Source organism: Drosophila takahashii, chromosome 2R, assembly GCF_030179915.1.
Source record: "Drosophila takahashii strain IR98-3 E-12201 chromosome 2R, DtakHiC1v2, whole genome shotgun sequence".
In the NCBI taxonomy this organism is placed as follows: Eukaryota; Metazoa; Arthropoda; class Insecta; order Diptera; family Drosophilidae; genus Drosophila; species Drosophila takahashii.
The window spans coordinates 35,287,509-35,300,882 of NC_091679.1; the positions used below are offsets into that span (position 1 = coordinate 35,287,509).

The window sequence follows — 13,374 nt, forward strand, 5'->3', positions numbered from 1 at the left end:
TGTATAGCGAAAATCAAATATGAGATACAAACAAATTATGGTCGAACGAGAGGGAGAGTTTGAACGGAGGGACGTGCTTGTCATAAATTCGTTCGCGTTAAAAAATTCAAACGCGCCAAATATGAAAAATCGCCTACACTGTATGTAAATTCTGGGGAAATACCCTGAAAAAAAGAACGATACATATGGCAAGGTCAAGAAGATGGAACTTCAAAGATCAATTTAATAAGATACTACAAAAACTATGTATATTATTGGCAATTATTCAAGTTATAATTACTAGTTAAAATAAATAACAGGGTATAAAAATGTTCGACCTGGGATATTTATTTCCCCTCCTTTTTAGAATTTACCCCTGCAGATGTACAGTATTTTTAGCTCTCGAAGCCTATAAACAGCAGAAGCAATGAGAAGAAGACAACAACAAAAATCGGCTACAAAAAAGTATGAAAACGTTTTTGCCGCTTGCCATGGCAATAAGCTTAATGGCAGCATTTGATGTCGATTACCATAAATAATATGTTGGAGAAAAAGATAAAACTCGGAGCACACGACTCTCGGCAGACAGAAGGCGTTGAATTAGCCGAGGCACAGAACTCTGAATTCAGACTGCCACAAAAAGAGTCTCGACTCGACCTTGCCCCAGACACTTGTGGCAGTCCAAGTTCAGAGCTTCAGATGAGGAATGGCTCTTAACTTTTTGCCTATCGTAGTGGAAATGTGGAAATTAGAAAGCAAATTTCGCCCTGGTCTACTTGCTACTCGGGATCTCTCTTTTTCGGCGCATAAAACTTTATGCAGCGAACAAAATCAATATTTGCACAATGAAGAATTTTCAATTTGATTGCCTAGGGGTTGAGATTCGACAGTTCTGTTGCCTTTTCGCCTTTTCACTCTCGCTTTTTATCAACAAATCGGGTTGAGTTCAGATTCGCGTGCGGAATTGAGTTAAACAATATTCTTATCGACTTTTTTTTCTGCTCTGCTCTGGGAAAAGTTTGCTCAGCATGCGTTTTGCCCAATTTACATTTCGGTGGCAGAGAAAAGAGGGGCTGCTGGGGGTTTTTCAGGGAGAAAGCCAAGTTGCCAGCAAAAGCCAAGCCAACAAACCGACAAACCAACAGAAAACAGCCACTTCAGCAGTGACAACTTCAAAAGGTTTTTTCATACACAGCCATACTCTTTCCCTATTTCTCGACATGCCCATAAAGGGCAATCGTGATTTGCCGTTGTCATCGCAGAGATCTAGTTGAATTTATTTCTGCTGCTGTGGGCCAAAACTGGATTTGCCAAAACGGGCAGTGGAAAGCAATTAATTTCCTTTTGAAAACACACTTTGTTTTCATTTAAGTGGAAATTTAATTTGATGCGTGAATACGACTTCATTTGAATAATTGATTTTTGATATATTTTATTTAATCCATTTAAATTCTGCCACCTGTGCAGAACCTGGGGAAACTGCAATTCTTTGGGTTGCATATGAGAACGTACATATGAGTATTGATTTTTTTCTGCCTTTGGGCCATGTGCTCTCGACGTTCTTAATGCCCGGCCAGCATCATGTTTATGTGCTGTGGGTCCAATAAAATTTGTGTTAACGCTACAACCGCCCACGATTCCGAATGGGAATTGAGATGGGGCATGCGAATACGCCTACGCCTATGCCTCTGCCTCTGCCTATATGCCTAGACCATAATGAATAAGTATTATGGATATTATGCTGATGTTTTCCGGCCCATTTCCCGCTGTGGCTACCGCCACCCTCCGCTCAGCCTTTCATTTTACTGCCGGCTTTAATATTTCATTACAAATGGCTTTGTCATTTATTTGGCCAAAGCTCTGCTTCCTACTTCGTATACTTGCTCTGTATTCACGGCACAAAAGGCAATTTTTGTTTAAAGTGCGTATACGCCACGTGGTGCCATCTGGCTCAGATGGGCATATAAAACATATTCCCGGTACTTCCAAGCGAGCGTTTTATCGCCACTCGTAAAAGCGGCATCTTCTGCTGCTCTGCCGCTCCAGTTGCAACAACACAAGTCAGTCAACAATTTTGCAACTTGGCCACTGGCTGGAGTGACAATTTGTGTCACTCCGCCTGATGGACAGCGAATATATGGGAATATAGGGGGTTACTCTCTCTTTCGACACATTGACCCAGCACTTGTCAGTGCATCGCGTCTCTTATGCCTTTTTATGGCTTCCCCCGAAGATGCCAATGCTGGGATGAAACAAAGCCCTTGGCACACAATCAGCAGCGAATCAATACGGAGCAGCAGCTGCCACACAATCACAATCACGGCTCGAATATGTCAGCCCAGAAATTCAATCAGCCATCGGAGTCTTCAAGTGCCTGATTGTGATTGAAAAATCCCGCAAGAGGAATTCGCCATTGTCATCCTGTGACAAAACGGAATCCTGTCAGCTAATTATTCCCACTGCCTGGGGCTGCTTTAATTGGAGTAGGTTTATACACGCCTGCGGCTTAAAGCCTATTAAAATCTTATCACCAGTGTTATGATGATTATGGTGTGCTTCTGTATTGATGTAGGGGATATTCCCCACCTCGCCTTGGCTTCTTATTGTGATTTACATAATACGCAGACGCAACATCATTTTGTCACCCCACAGGAAATGCAGAGACCCGGCTCTGTGCTCACGATTTGTTTAGATTGGCCCGTCAGCCAGACACAAATAAAACTAATTTATTCAAGGCGTGCGCCTTCCGAACACATGTAGCATGTAGCATGCAGCATCATCGGGGTTTGGAATTGGATTTGCATTTGAAAGAGCTGTCTTCGGGGCCCAACACCTCTGCAGAGCAAACAATTAGTTGACTGTTTACAAGAACTGGGAAGTCCCAGTCGCAGTCGCATCTGCAATTAGCCAAGCTGTCTCCCCGGAGCCGACAATCCAAGCATCCAGCTGGAGAAACTGCGGCAACGACATCAGCAGTCAGATGTCGACTTAGACTTGGAGAACCCTCGAGCGCATTCTTCAAGAATCTGCATTGTGCCCAGACGACGGTGTGGGGATTTGCTTTGTGTTTTTGCCTCTAGGGTTCTGCTCGGCTCTTTAGCTGCATTTAGATTTGCATTTTTATTTAGCGCATAAGTGCAGCCAGAGGAGGCAATCTAGTTTTTCTAGACGCTTCTTTGTTTTTTCTTGTGTGCTGCATTATTTTTGTTTCCCATCTTAATGCGAGTTTTGTGTGAAAACCCAGTGACACATGTGGGCCGAGGCCAAGACCGAGGCAACTCAAGGTCAGGGGATGGAGGACTTAAATTCGGACTGACATGGGAGAATTGAATCGAATCCGTTGTTCACTTCCTTACGCCAGACTCCGGGATATAAAAGTGGGATATAAAAGTGTCAGTTGCACATGTAAGCCACACAGGAGCACTCACTGTTTAAGACAATGACAGCCAAGGACACTCCGGGAGACAAGGACTCTTTGCTATGCCAATAATTCAAGCAACTTGTGATAAGTGATGCACAAGGTCAATATTGCCTCGCCAGCGCATTCGCTTCCTCCGATTGAAGAAAATAAATCCGCCATAATCGCGTTAGAGTTCCCGCCTCCCCCTTGCCTTTGCCCTCGCCAACTTAAAAGGCGGATTTCCCCCGACAAATGCACATCCTAATCGGCTTATACTCCTTTATAAACGCGACTCGGGGAGCGGTTAACCCTAAGCTCAACCGGAGCGTTAAGCAGACACAATTGCGAGGCTGAGAAATATAGAGAGCATTCTACCCCTATTAACTAATAGACTTTAATACCATTTAAAGCCTACTTTAAGTTTAATCTGCGGAGGAGAAAGCGGTTCTTATTTTAACGTATTTAATTTCGACTATTTTTTACTGCCAATGGAATATAAAGTTAGGAAGTAAAATCTATTACTATTTAATATCAAATTAACACCTAATGGACTCTTTTGATATTTTTCTAATTTTCTAATGGCAGGCAGTTATATCAATTAAAAATCAATGCTATTATTATCCTCTGTAAATACCAGTTTTATTAACCTGTATCATCAAGATTTAAATACTACACATCCAGTTCATCACCCTTGTTTTGTTTTGTTTTGTAGTGAGTGATATAAAACCTGATGCGAATGTCTTATTTTATGTGATCACCAACCGGTTTGTTTAACAACAATCTCGTTATCGCTTGTTTATATTTTGATTCCCGAACACACACGTACAGTGAAGCGTCCAGAGATTGTTTGAAAATCTCTTAGAAAGCGCTCTTTGAAAGGCTTCTAAAAAGAGCCTTGTGTTATCGCGGGGCCTGTAATCATGACTGCCCGCTAAATATTGGCACAGTCATGCTTATACTTTCAATCGCAAAATGTGGCGTCTAACGCTTTGTGGTCGCGTGCTAGTGCGTTGTTCCCGAACCGTATAAAATGGGCCCCGAACTTGTTGTGGCGATCAGTAAATCGTCGTAGGTCGAGCACGACGAAAGCAAAACGATACCGGTAAACTGACCAAACAAAATGTTTGTTCTAATCTATTTGGTGCTGGCGATTTCATCGCTGGTGGCCTACCTGTACCACCGCAACTTCAGCTACTGGAAGCGCCGAGGTGTGGCCCACGATACCCCGCATCCTCTGTACGGGAATATGGTCGGATTCCGAAAGGATCGGGTGATGCACGACTTCTTCTACGACTACTACAACAAGTACCGGAAGAGCGGCAACCCCTTCGTGGGCTTCTACTTCCTGCACAAGCCGGCCGCCTTCATTGTGGATCCCAAGCTGGCCAAGAACATACTGATCAAGGACTTCTCCAACTTTGCCGACCGCGGCCAGTTCCACAACGGCCAGGATGACCCCCTGACCCAGCACCTGTTCAATCTGGACGGTAAGAAGTGGAAGGACATGCGCCAGAGGCTGTCGCCCACCTTCACCTCCGGCAAGATGAAGTACATGTTCCCCACCGTGATCAAGGTGTCCGAGGAGTTCGTCAAGGTGATGACGGAGCAGGTTCCGGCTACCCAGAACGGTGCCGTGCTCGAGATCAAGGAACTGATGGCCCGGTTCACCACCGATGTCATCGGGACCTGCGCCTTCGGCATTGAGTGCAACACCCTCAGGAATCCCGTCTCCGATTTCCGCACCATGGGACAGAAGGTGTTCACTGAGCTGCGGCACGGAAAACTGCTCACCATGTTCATGTTCAGCTTCCCCAATCTGGCCAGGAAGCTGAGGATGCGCATGATGCCCGAGGATGTGCACCAGTTCTTCATGCGCCTGGTCAACGACACCATCGCCATCAGGGAGAAGGAGAACTTCAAAAGGAACGACTTCATGAACCTGCTCATCGAGCTGAAGCAGAAGGGCAAAGTCACTTTGGACAACGGTGAGGTGATCGAGGGCATGGACATTGGTGAGTTGGCGGCCCAGGTGTTCGTCTTCTATGTGGCCGGCTTCGAGACCTCCTCGTCCACGATGAGCTACTGCCTGTACGAGTTGGCCCAGAACCAGGGCATCCAGGACAGGCTGAGGAACGAGATCCAGACGGTGCTGGAGGAGCACGAGGGCCAGCTGACCTATGAGTCGGTCAAGGCCATGCGCTACCTGAATCAGGTCATCTCAGGTGGGTTCCCGTACTTGGTGTACCTTTAAAATGGGCTTCCTAATTTATTTCCTTAAATGGTGATTTTTAGAAACCCTGCGGCTCTACACTTTGGTGCCCCATCTGGAGAGGAAGGCCCTCAACGACTACGTGGTGCCGGGTAATCCCAAGTTTGTGATCGAGAAGGGCACTCAGGTGCTCATACCCGCCTGTGCCTACCACCGCGAGGAAGATCTGTATCCCGATCCCGAGACCTTCGATCCCGACCGCTTCTCGGCGGAGAAAGTGGCCGCCCGCGACTCGGTGGAGTGGCTGCCCTTCGGCGATGGACCGCGGAACTGCATCGGAATGCGATTCGGCCAGATGCAGGTCCGCATCGGTCTGGCCCAGATCATCAGTCGCTTCAAGCTGTCCGTCTGCGACAAGACAGAGATCCCACTCACTTACACCCCCATGTCCATTGTCTTGGGCACCGTGGGTGGCATCTACTTGAGAATGGAGCGCATCTAAATGTCGCTTCCTTTGCCATTGTATATATCTTTACAACATAAGTGATATGAACCCAAATTAGTGTAAGCATCTTGTTGTGAAAGACTTTGAGTAGCCTTTGTCTATGACTGAACTTTAACTTTTATATAATAAACTACATATGTTGAACTGAACCAATGTTGACTGTATTTAAATGGGATAAGAATATTAAATAAAGTTTGGCCCCTCAGCTAATTAATAACAAAAATTTTGGCATATTTAACATTACAGTAATTAATTATACAAGATGCTAAATGAATGCTAGATCTATATTCATTGTTATACGCCACTGTCTTAAATATGATAAATGCCACACGTGTACTGTTTAGATGACTTATTTGACTGCCAACGAGATGACTTCACACGAATGCAGTTCCCATCAGATTTGCAAGTTCATAAATTGCATTCGGGCCAAAGCGGTTTATCTTGTGGCAGCATGCCACACGAATTGCCACCTGGCTAGTCAAAGTGTTGTTGTTAAAGTCAATGACTTTCCTCTGCATAGTCGAGTGTATGGCTAAGTAATTAATATTCCCAGACGCTCTAATGTTTTGCATACCTCATAGCTCATCGCCACACTCGTCGGGTTGCTCAACCGTAGCAGTGAAAACCCCAAATTAAAATATGGCGGTGAAGCATGCAACGCGAGTCGGCTAATTGTGGTAAGCTCTACCTGATTAGACATTATGTACCCAGAAAAAAATAATGGCACAACCATGTCTCAAGAGTACACAAATGTCAATGCCTTCCTAGAGCGATGAGATAACTTTTTCAGTTTAACCGTTGTTAAGTTCCCCCTGGTTATCAGAGATTTCTACTTTTTTTGTTTATAGTGATATCACTTTAAGTGGCTGATATTTAAATAATAACGCTGTAGGTACTCAATTCCGTAAATAAAAATTATGGCTGACAACAGAGCTGGCTATCTTTAATTATAAACATTTCTTATCAAAATTGCGTTTTTTTTTAATTACGAGTAGCTAGCATTTAGAGATACCTACCTTTGCTATATGAAATCTATAATATGACTAAGAACTTCAAAGGTTGATGGAAAAGTTAAATTGATAAATTATAGTTCCTAGCACTAATCTTGTTTTATTTCAAGATCAACAATAGACCGTTTTCCATTTAATATTTTTGTTGGGCAACTGTTTTTGGCCTCAGCCACTTATTGTATTTACAGTTCGATTGAGTGATTTAATTTTCCGGTCTCGGATGCTAACCAGCCCAACTTGTTTTTTTCGTAGCATAATTCTTGTTTTACAATTTGCGTAATTTTGACTTTATTGCACATTCCAAGCAAGCAGAGAAATGTTTCCAGCCACAGCAGACATTTTGGGGATCTAAAGCAATCGAACAATCTTCTCCAAATGCATAAATTTTCAACTTTAAGCTTTCTTTTTTAATTATTCCCAACGATAAATCTACTTTTTGGGTCGCCCTGGAATGCAGAAAATAGGACAGTTATTTTTCATGCTCTCTCAAATTAATAAAATTCCATAAAGTTTTTAATTATGCAGGTAGGGAAATGTTTATCTAACGTCATCGCCGCATGCAACGCGTGGAAATTGAGGCAAGTGCCCAAAGCTGGGAAAACTGAGGGCGTGTTAAATCCGCACCATAATGAGCGCGTCTCTAACGGTTATGCGGTTATATCAAACATAATATGTAATTTGATAAAACTAATTAATGTATGTGTATGCTCCCTTGTTGGTTTAGACCTATATCATTATTAGCTCATTGCCCGGTGAATTATGTTTTTTTCATGAACTGATAGCTATATTAAAACCACAAACAACTGAATTTTTTGCAATTAATAACTGATGACCTAATTAGCATAATTAATTGGACAAACAAACGCGGTCCGTGATTTATTTAGACACCTCAAACGATGAAGGCAAATAGTTTATATGAGGTACTCGCATCTGGCGGATACACGCTGCCTGAGCATTGTGAGCAGTCATTGACTTGGTGGTCTGCCACCTGGCTCTTTACCTTCACTGTGGGAGGGCGAAATAAATTTAATTAGTAGCCGGCAAGAAACAAATGTGGCTAAACAAAAAGAAACAAGTGCAAAAACCACCGACATAAAGCATAACTCGAATAAAAGTGTCAAGGTTGTTCAACCTGAACAACAGCCGTAAAGTATTTCGGTTATTTAAAGCCACAACTTTAAAGGTTGCTGTTGCTTATGGCTGGAAACTTTCAATTCCCATCCAACAGCCACATCTCATCTGAAATTCCATTAGCACGGGCATCATCAAAGCAAGTCATTCGCATGGCCATCGCCCAAAGTTAAGTCCACATCCCTGTTTGCCCAACTGAATTGGGCAGAGTGCAGTGTTGCAGTTGTTGCTGTCGTTGTTGCAGCAGCAACATCAACATCGCATCAGCAATTGCAGCTGCAACGGACGGAAGCGTGCTCATATGTGCGTAAAAAGTTTTCCAAGCGCGGCAGCGAACAAAACAAAAAGTCGACATGGACGTGGGCTACTGGACATTTGGCCAAAAACAATGATGTAGGGATCGGGCTTAGGTTTCACCAGCCATGGCTGTGGATATGGATATGGATAGGGCCTGGGATGTGGCTATGGATACGCGCATGTACGCCGACATGGACATGGACATGGCCACGGTCTTGGCCCGGAGCTTTAGCGCGGATTAATTGCATGCATCAAGCGACAGCGAAGGCTGTCAGTGCAGCCAAATTGGGAAATAGAACACTTTCAGCAGCAGACCGAATTTTCAATGCCCTTTTTGTCTATTCAGTATCGGGATATCTTACTTGAGACGTAGAAATCGTAAAACTCTGCTTTACATAATTCTATTTTACACAAGCAAAATAAGGGAGAACTAAATCTGCATTGCATGTTTGCCTTTTCTGCAGCTCATTCATTTAAAATTGCAGCTATTTTGTTGGCAGTAATTCTTCCCTTGTAAATTACGTATGAACCTAAGGTTATAAATTCATAAGAACAAGACATTTTATGACATGACTTTCTTTAAAGCACACATGTATTAACATACCTAAAATAAAAGAAAACTTTTTCTTTCAATTACACAAAAAGAGTAATGCTGAATTAGCAAACGCTTATCTAGAGCTTTGGATTATGAGCAAATACGAGCTCTGCTCAATCAGAGCTCTACAAATCAAACCCAATTTTGGTTTCCAGTACTAATTGCGAATATTTGTCTGTCAGTTTGCGAGAGTCATTCATGAAATGAGACAGATATGGTCAATTGAGCTATCATCGGGCGTTCTACATTGCTGTTGCAGGTGTTGCTGTTGGCCACACTCCAGCAACTTGCAACAGCAGGTTGCACAAAAGAGTTGTGAACATGCAACAAACAGAGTATGTGCCGCTTCCGCTGATTTTTAGCTGCTGACGCCGCAGTCAGTTGGCTTCAACTTCAGTTTCAGTTGGCTTCGTGAGTCGTTGCCGTGCGGTTGAAAAAATTCGAGACGGGCCGGAATAGTTGGCAACTGGAAACTGAAGCACACTCTCCATATGGTTTCAAAAATACGCAAAAAGAGTGCCTAATTGCAGTGCGCCGTGACACGCTTCCATGTCGTTTATCAATGGCAGCTGGTCAGCATGTGGGGCCCGGAATTTTTGGCCATATATTTTTGGCAGTGCGTGCTTTTGCCTTTTACCTTAGTTAGTGGCAGGTCGTCCATTTGACCTCACGTCCACGTCCAGCAATCAAAAGGCAGCGGCGACCAAAACAAAAACATCAACAATTCCATTTAATCCGGGTAACGTGTGTTTCGTATTTTTTGTTTTCGTGGGTTATTTCATATTTTCAAATGTCGCTCAGCCAAATTTGAATATGCACAAATGCCCCACGACTGTCCGAAATCCACAAAAAGAAGCTAAATTGAAGTGCGAGTGAGAGAGAAGCGCGCGGGACAGAGAGGGAAAATGCTATTTCGTCGCAGTTGTACGTATAACGTGGAGCAATCAACGCGACATTATGCAAAGGTAAAACATTGCATTGCCCACCCCACATTTATGTAAAAGATCCACTGGCGAAAACGAAAAGAAAAACGAGAAAAATGTACGTGCTCACAGGCGGTTATAGATACAGATATGTAGCGAAACCCCACCATCCGTAGATATAAGCTGGCAATAACCGTATTTCGCTCGATAGCGATTGCAATGCTTCTGAAACGTTTTATTATTTCAGCTTCTCGACACCAGCTTGGGTTGGGTGTCAATCGAAGACCATCGATACAATAAATGCTGGTCTAAGATAAGATATCTTTTCATCCCTGTATTTGCTTCAAGCGTTTAAAGTACAGATTTATGATTGTATGAAAAGACTTTTAAACCAATAATCTTTTTCAAATTCTTCAATCTATCCCCAAATTAATTTTTCTCAAAATCAATACAACATTTGCTGAAGATTTTCATGAATATATAATTTTCCTGTCCTTCTATTAAATTATTTTCATCACCATTTTCAGTATTAAAGTAAATGGTTTTGCCTCGCTTTAAGCATACAAATATATATAGTAATTCTAGGAAAACCGTACAATAAAATCAGATTATTGTTTTACACGTCCTAAATTTATATGTAGGTTCAAATCGTTAAATTACATCACTGCTCTTCTCTTCCCAACTGGCAAACACACAGAAAACACAAAGCTGGGCAGCTTTCCAAATATTATTGTTTGGGCGGCAAATTCAATTCAGTTCTCGCCGGCTTAAGGAAATTACAAAAGGGAAATGCTGGTGGACGAATTTCATTCTGTTGGCCGCTTTTCACTTCCCGCCTCTTTCGCCCCGTCTCTTTCTGTCGCTCAGCAGCCCTCTGTTTCTGTGTCTGTGGGTCAACTTTTAATGCTGCAATAAATTAGAAAGCAATCAAATTTAATGTGGTCGCGGAGAGGGGGATTGTGTTTGTTGGAGACTCTTTTTGACGCTTGTCAAAAAACAAAAGCCGCAATAAATCAACAAGAAAAGCGAATGAGATTTGCGAAAAAGAAAAGGTGCCACAAAAGCAACTGTAATTACACAGAGCGGGAATTAATTAAAGTATATTTTATGGTCTCAGTGAGGTGTAATAACTGTGCACACTGCTGGCAAACATGAGTGTGTGTGTTGGCCCTGTCAGCTAATGCGAGTTTAACAATTTCTGCGGTCGCTTGGAAGACTTGTTAAGCCAATTACACGGCAGGGCTTGGATTCTTGAAGACTTGTGTTCTCGGGTTCCAGTTTCCCGGCCGTCGAAATGGGGCAGCAAAGCCCTCGGGCCAAGAATTACAAAGTACCAAGTATCAAGAAGCAGGGCCCGGAACTCCAAGAACTCCCAGAAGTCTCTGGTGGGAAAACAAACAATCTGAACGGAGATGCAAACGCGGCTGGGTAATTGAAAATGTCATTGCAATGTTGCGGTTAGACTGCGTTTATTACTTTGGAGACAGTGAAAAGCGCTGCATTTCCCGTTTCCTTTTCGGGCACTCTAGTGCTTCACCACCGGCGGTGGTTTTGCGGGAAATCCAACAATGGAGCGATTACCGAGTTTTAAGCAAATGTTTGTCCCTGCCACCACGAGCAAATTGCGGCCATTTGCGTTAATTGTGTGAGAAAGACAAGCAAAAGACAAGCCCAGGATCCGAGTAGTCAAGCCTCCACAGAATGTTTAATCTGCAGAGATATTTATATTAAAGAGACGTAGATCTCCGACTTTGGGTTACCTGTTATTAAAATTTATAATTAATATTGGGACAATCTTGAAAATAATAAGATCGAAAATACCTGTTGAAAAACGAATCTGACAATTTAGTAATTATTTAGCTAATTACTTAGTATTTCCCTGGTCGTCGTCTGAACTATTAAGTAGAGATATTTATTTTCTCCAATCTACCTTAAACAAATGCAATATACCCTTGCAGTCAGAATGTACCGGGTATAAAGACACAACAAAACCGCATCTTCAGCCCTGTCTAACTGGATATTCTGGCCCTATTTATTTGCAGAGCGCAGTTACCCTTTGCAACCTGGGCGTGGGTGCCACATTCGGGGAGTCCGTACTGCACGACCTGCCGCGGGACAGCACCGTGGTGACGAAGACAACCTGCGAGCTGCTGCGCGTGGAGCAGCAGGACTTCCGACTCATTTGGGAGGTAAGTTTAAGCTTAAGTTTAAGTTTCTCAAATCGATTTTCGCCACCCTATTCTGCCCTGTCAAAGGAATCAATCCGTGTGCCCTCCTTGTGTTTCTGTTTTAATGAGCAGCTGCTGTGGGCATGAGTTGCCAAAATGATATGCAGAAATTCCAGGAGCTGGGGGGCCTCGACTATTTGCGGTATTCCTGCGTCATTGTCGAAAATATTTAATTAAAATTTCAATTAACCTTTAATGATGCTCGTTGGGCTCGTAGGACCCGAGTTCGGAGACAGCTTTTTCCTAATGAAGTTCCAGGCCCTAAGCCCGAACACATGGCAAGCAATTTGGGCCTCCGGTGTTAAGTGCTGGGGCTTAGCCGCAGAGTGGGGAATTAAGCCAAGTTTCTCCTGTGGCCTAAGTAGTTCTTTATGTACAGCATGGCATTAGAATGTAATGACAGTCGTAGTGGTATTGCAATGTATCATTTATGTCCACGTTGCATGTTTACGCGCTGTTGAAATGGAATGACAGGACTCGAGGGATGGGATAATTAATTGGAAAGGCTTGCCACTCAAACGAACTGCCCATTCAGAAGGTTCGATTGGTTTAATTTCTGCAGAAATGCGTTTGACCGGAAAAGGAATTATATTTGCATGAGGCAAGCCACAAGGCTGGAATGTGGCAAAGCATCTTTTTGGCCAAAGTCGACCACAACATGGCTTACATATGCCAAAATGTAAATATTTGAGAGGCCCACACAGTCGTCAAAAAGTGCACTTAGGAAAAACGGAAGCCACAGATGAAAATTTCCAAATTAATTCAAACTCAAACCTAGAATCTTTGGCATACATCGATTTGATTACTTTTCACTTTATTTCTGCCAGTGCCCGAATGCAAAACTCAATATGAAAACTGTGTGTGGAATTCAGAGACCCCACTAACAATGCCATTCAGAAGGGAGCCCCAAGTCATCCCCTGAGGCTCCCACAAAAGGTATAAAGCCCGCACACAAACACAATTCTAGCAATGCCAGAATTAGTGAGGGACGTGTATGTTTACCTTATTTGTTGGCAGGACGAAAGAAGCAGGAGCAAACCTCAAATTGGGGCACATACTATTTTGCAACATTATCCCGACATTGGCTTACCGGCAAC

The 13,374-nt window shown here is 43.2% G+C and overlaps 2 protein-coding genes across 4 annotated transcripts in view; both read left to right on the plus strand.

Moving 5' to 3' along the window:
* Epac (Exchange protein directly activated by cAMP) overlaps positions 1–13,374 on the plus strand; it is a 38,539-nt gene that overhangs the window by 13,725 nt on the left and 11,440 nt on the right. For 2 of the 3 annotated variants that reach the window (XM_017148350.3, XM_070214164.1), the window contains one exon: positions 12,092–12,238. In XM_017148350.3, coding sequence (XP_017003839.2) covers positions 12,092–12,238 — 147 coding nt within the window. Of the gene's footprint in view, positions 1–9,977; positions 10,092–12,091; positions 12,239–13,374 lie in introns of those variants that run through there. The other variant, XM_017148354.3, reaches the window with a different exon arrangement.
* Positions 4,424–6,242, plus strand: Cyp6a2 (Cytochrome P450 6a2). Its single transcript, XM_017148356.3, has 2 exons — positions 4,424–5,601; positions 5,672–6,242. Exons 1-2 carry the CDS (start codon positions 4,500–4,502, stop codon positions 6,088–6,090), a joined length of 1,521 nt encoding a protein of 506 aa, XP_017003845.2. The 5' UTR covers positions 4,424–4,499; the 3' UTR covers positions 6,091–6,242.

Excerpts from the sequence above, each read along its gene's own strand:
- Cyp6a2 (XM_017148356.3), top strand. The coding sequence starts at position 4,500 with ATGTTTGTTCTAATCTATTTGGTGCTGGCGATTTCATCGCTGGTGGCC. Across the intron at positions 5,602-5,671 it reads CCTGAATCAGGTCATCTCAG|AAACCCTGCGGCTCTACACT; the intron begins GTGGGTTCCCGT and ends GGTGATTTTTAG.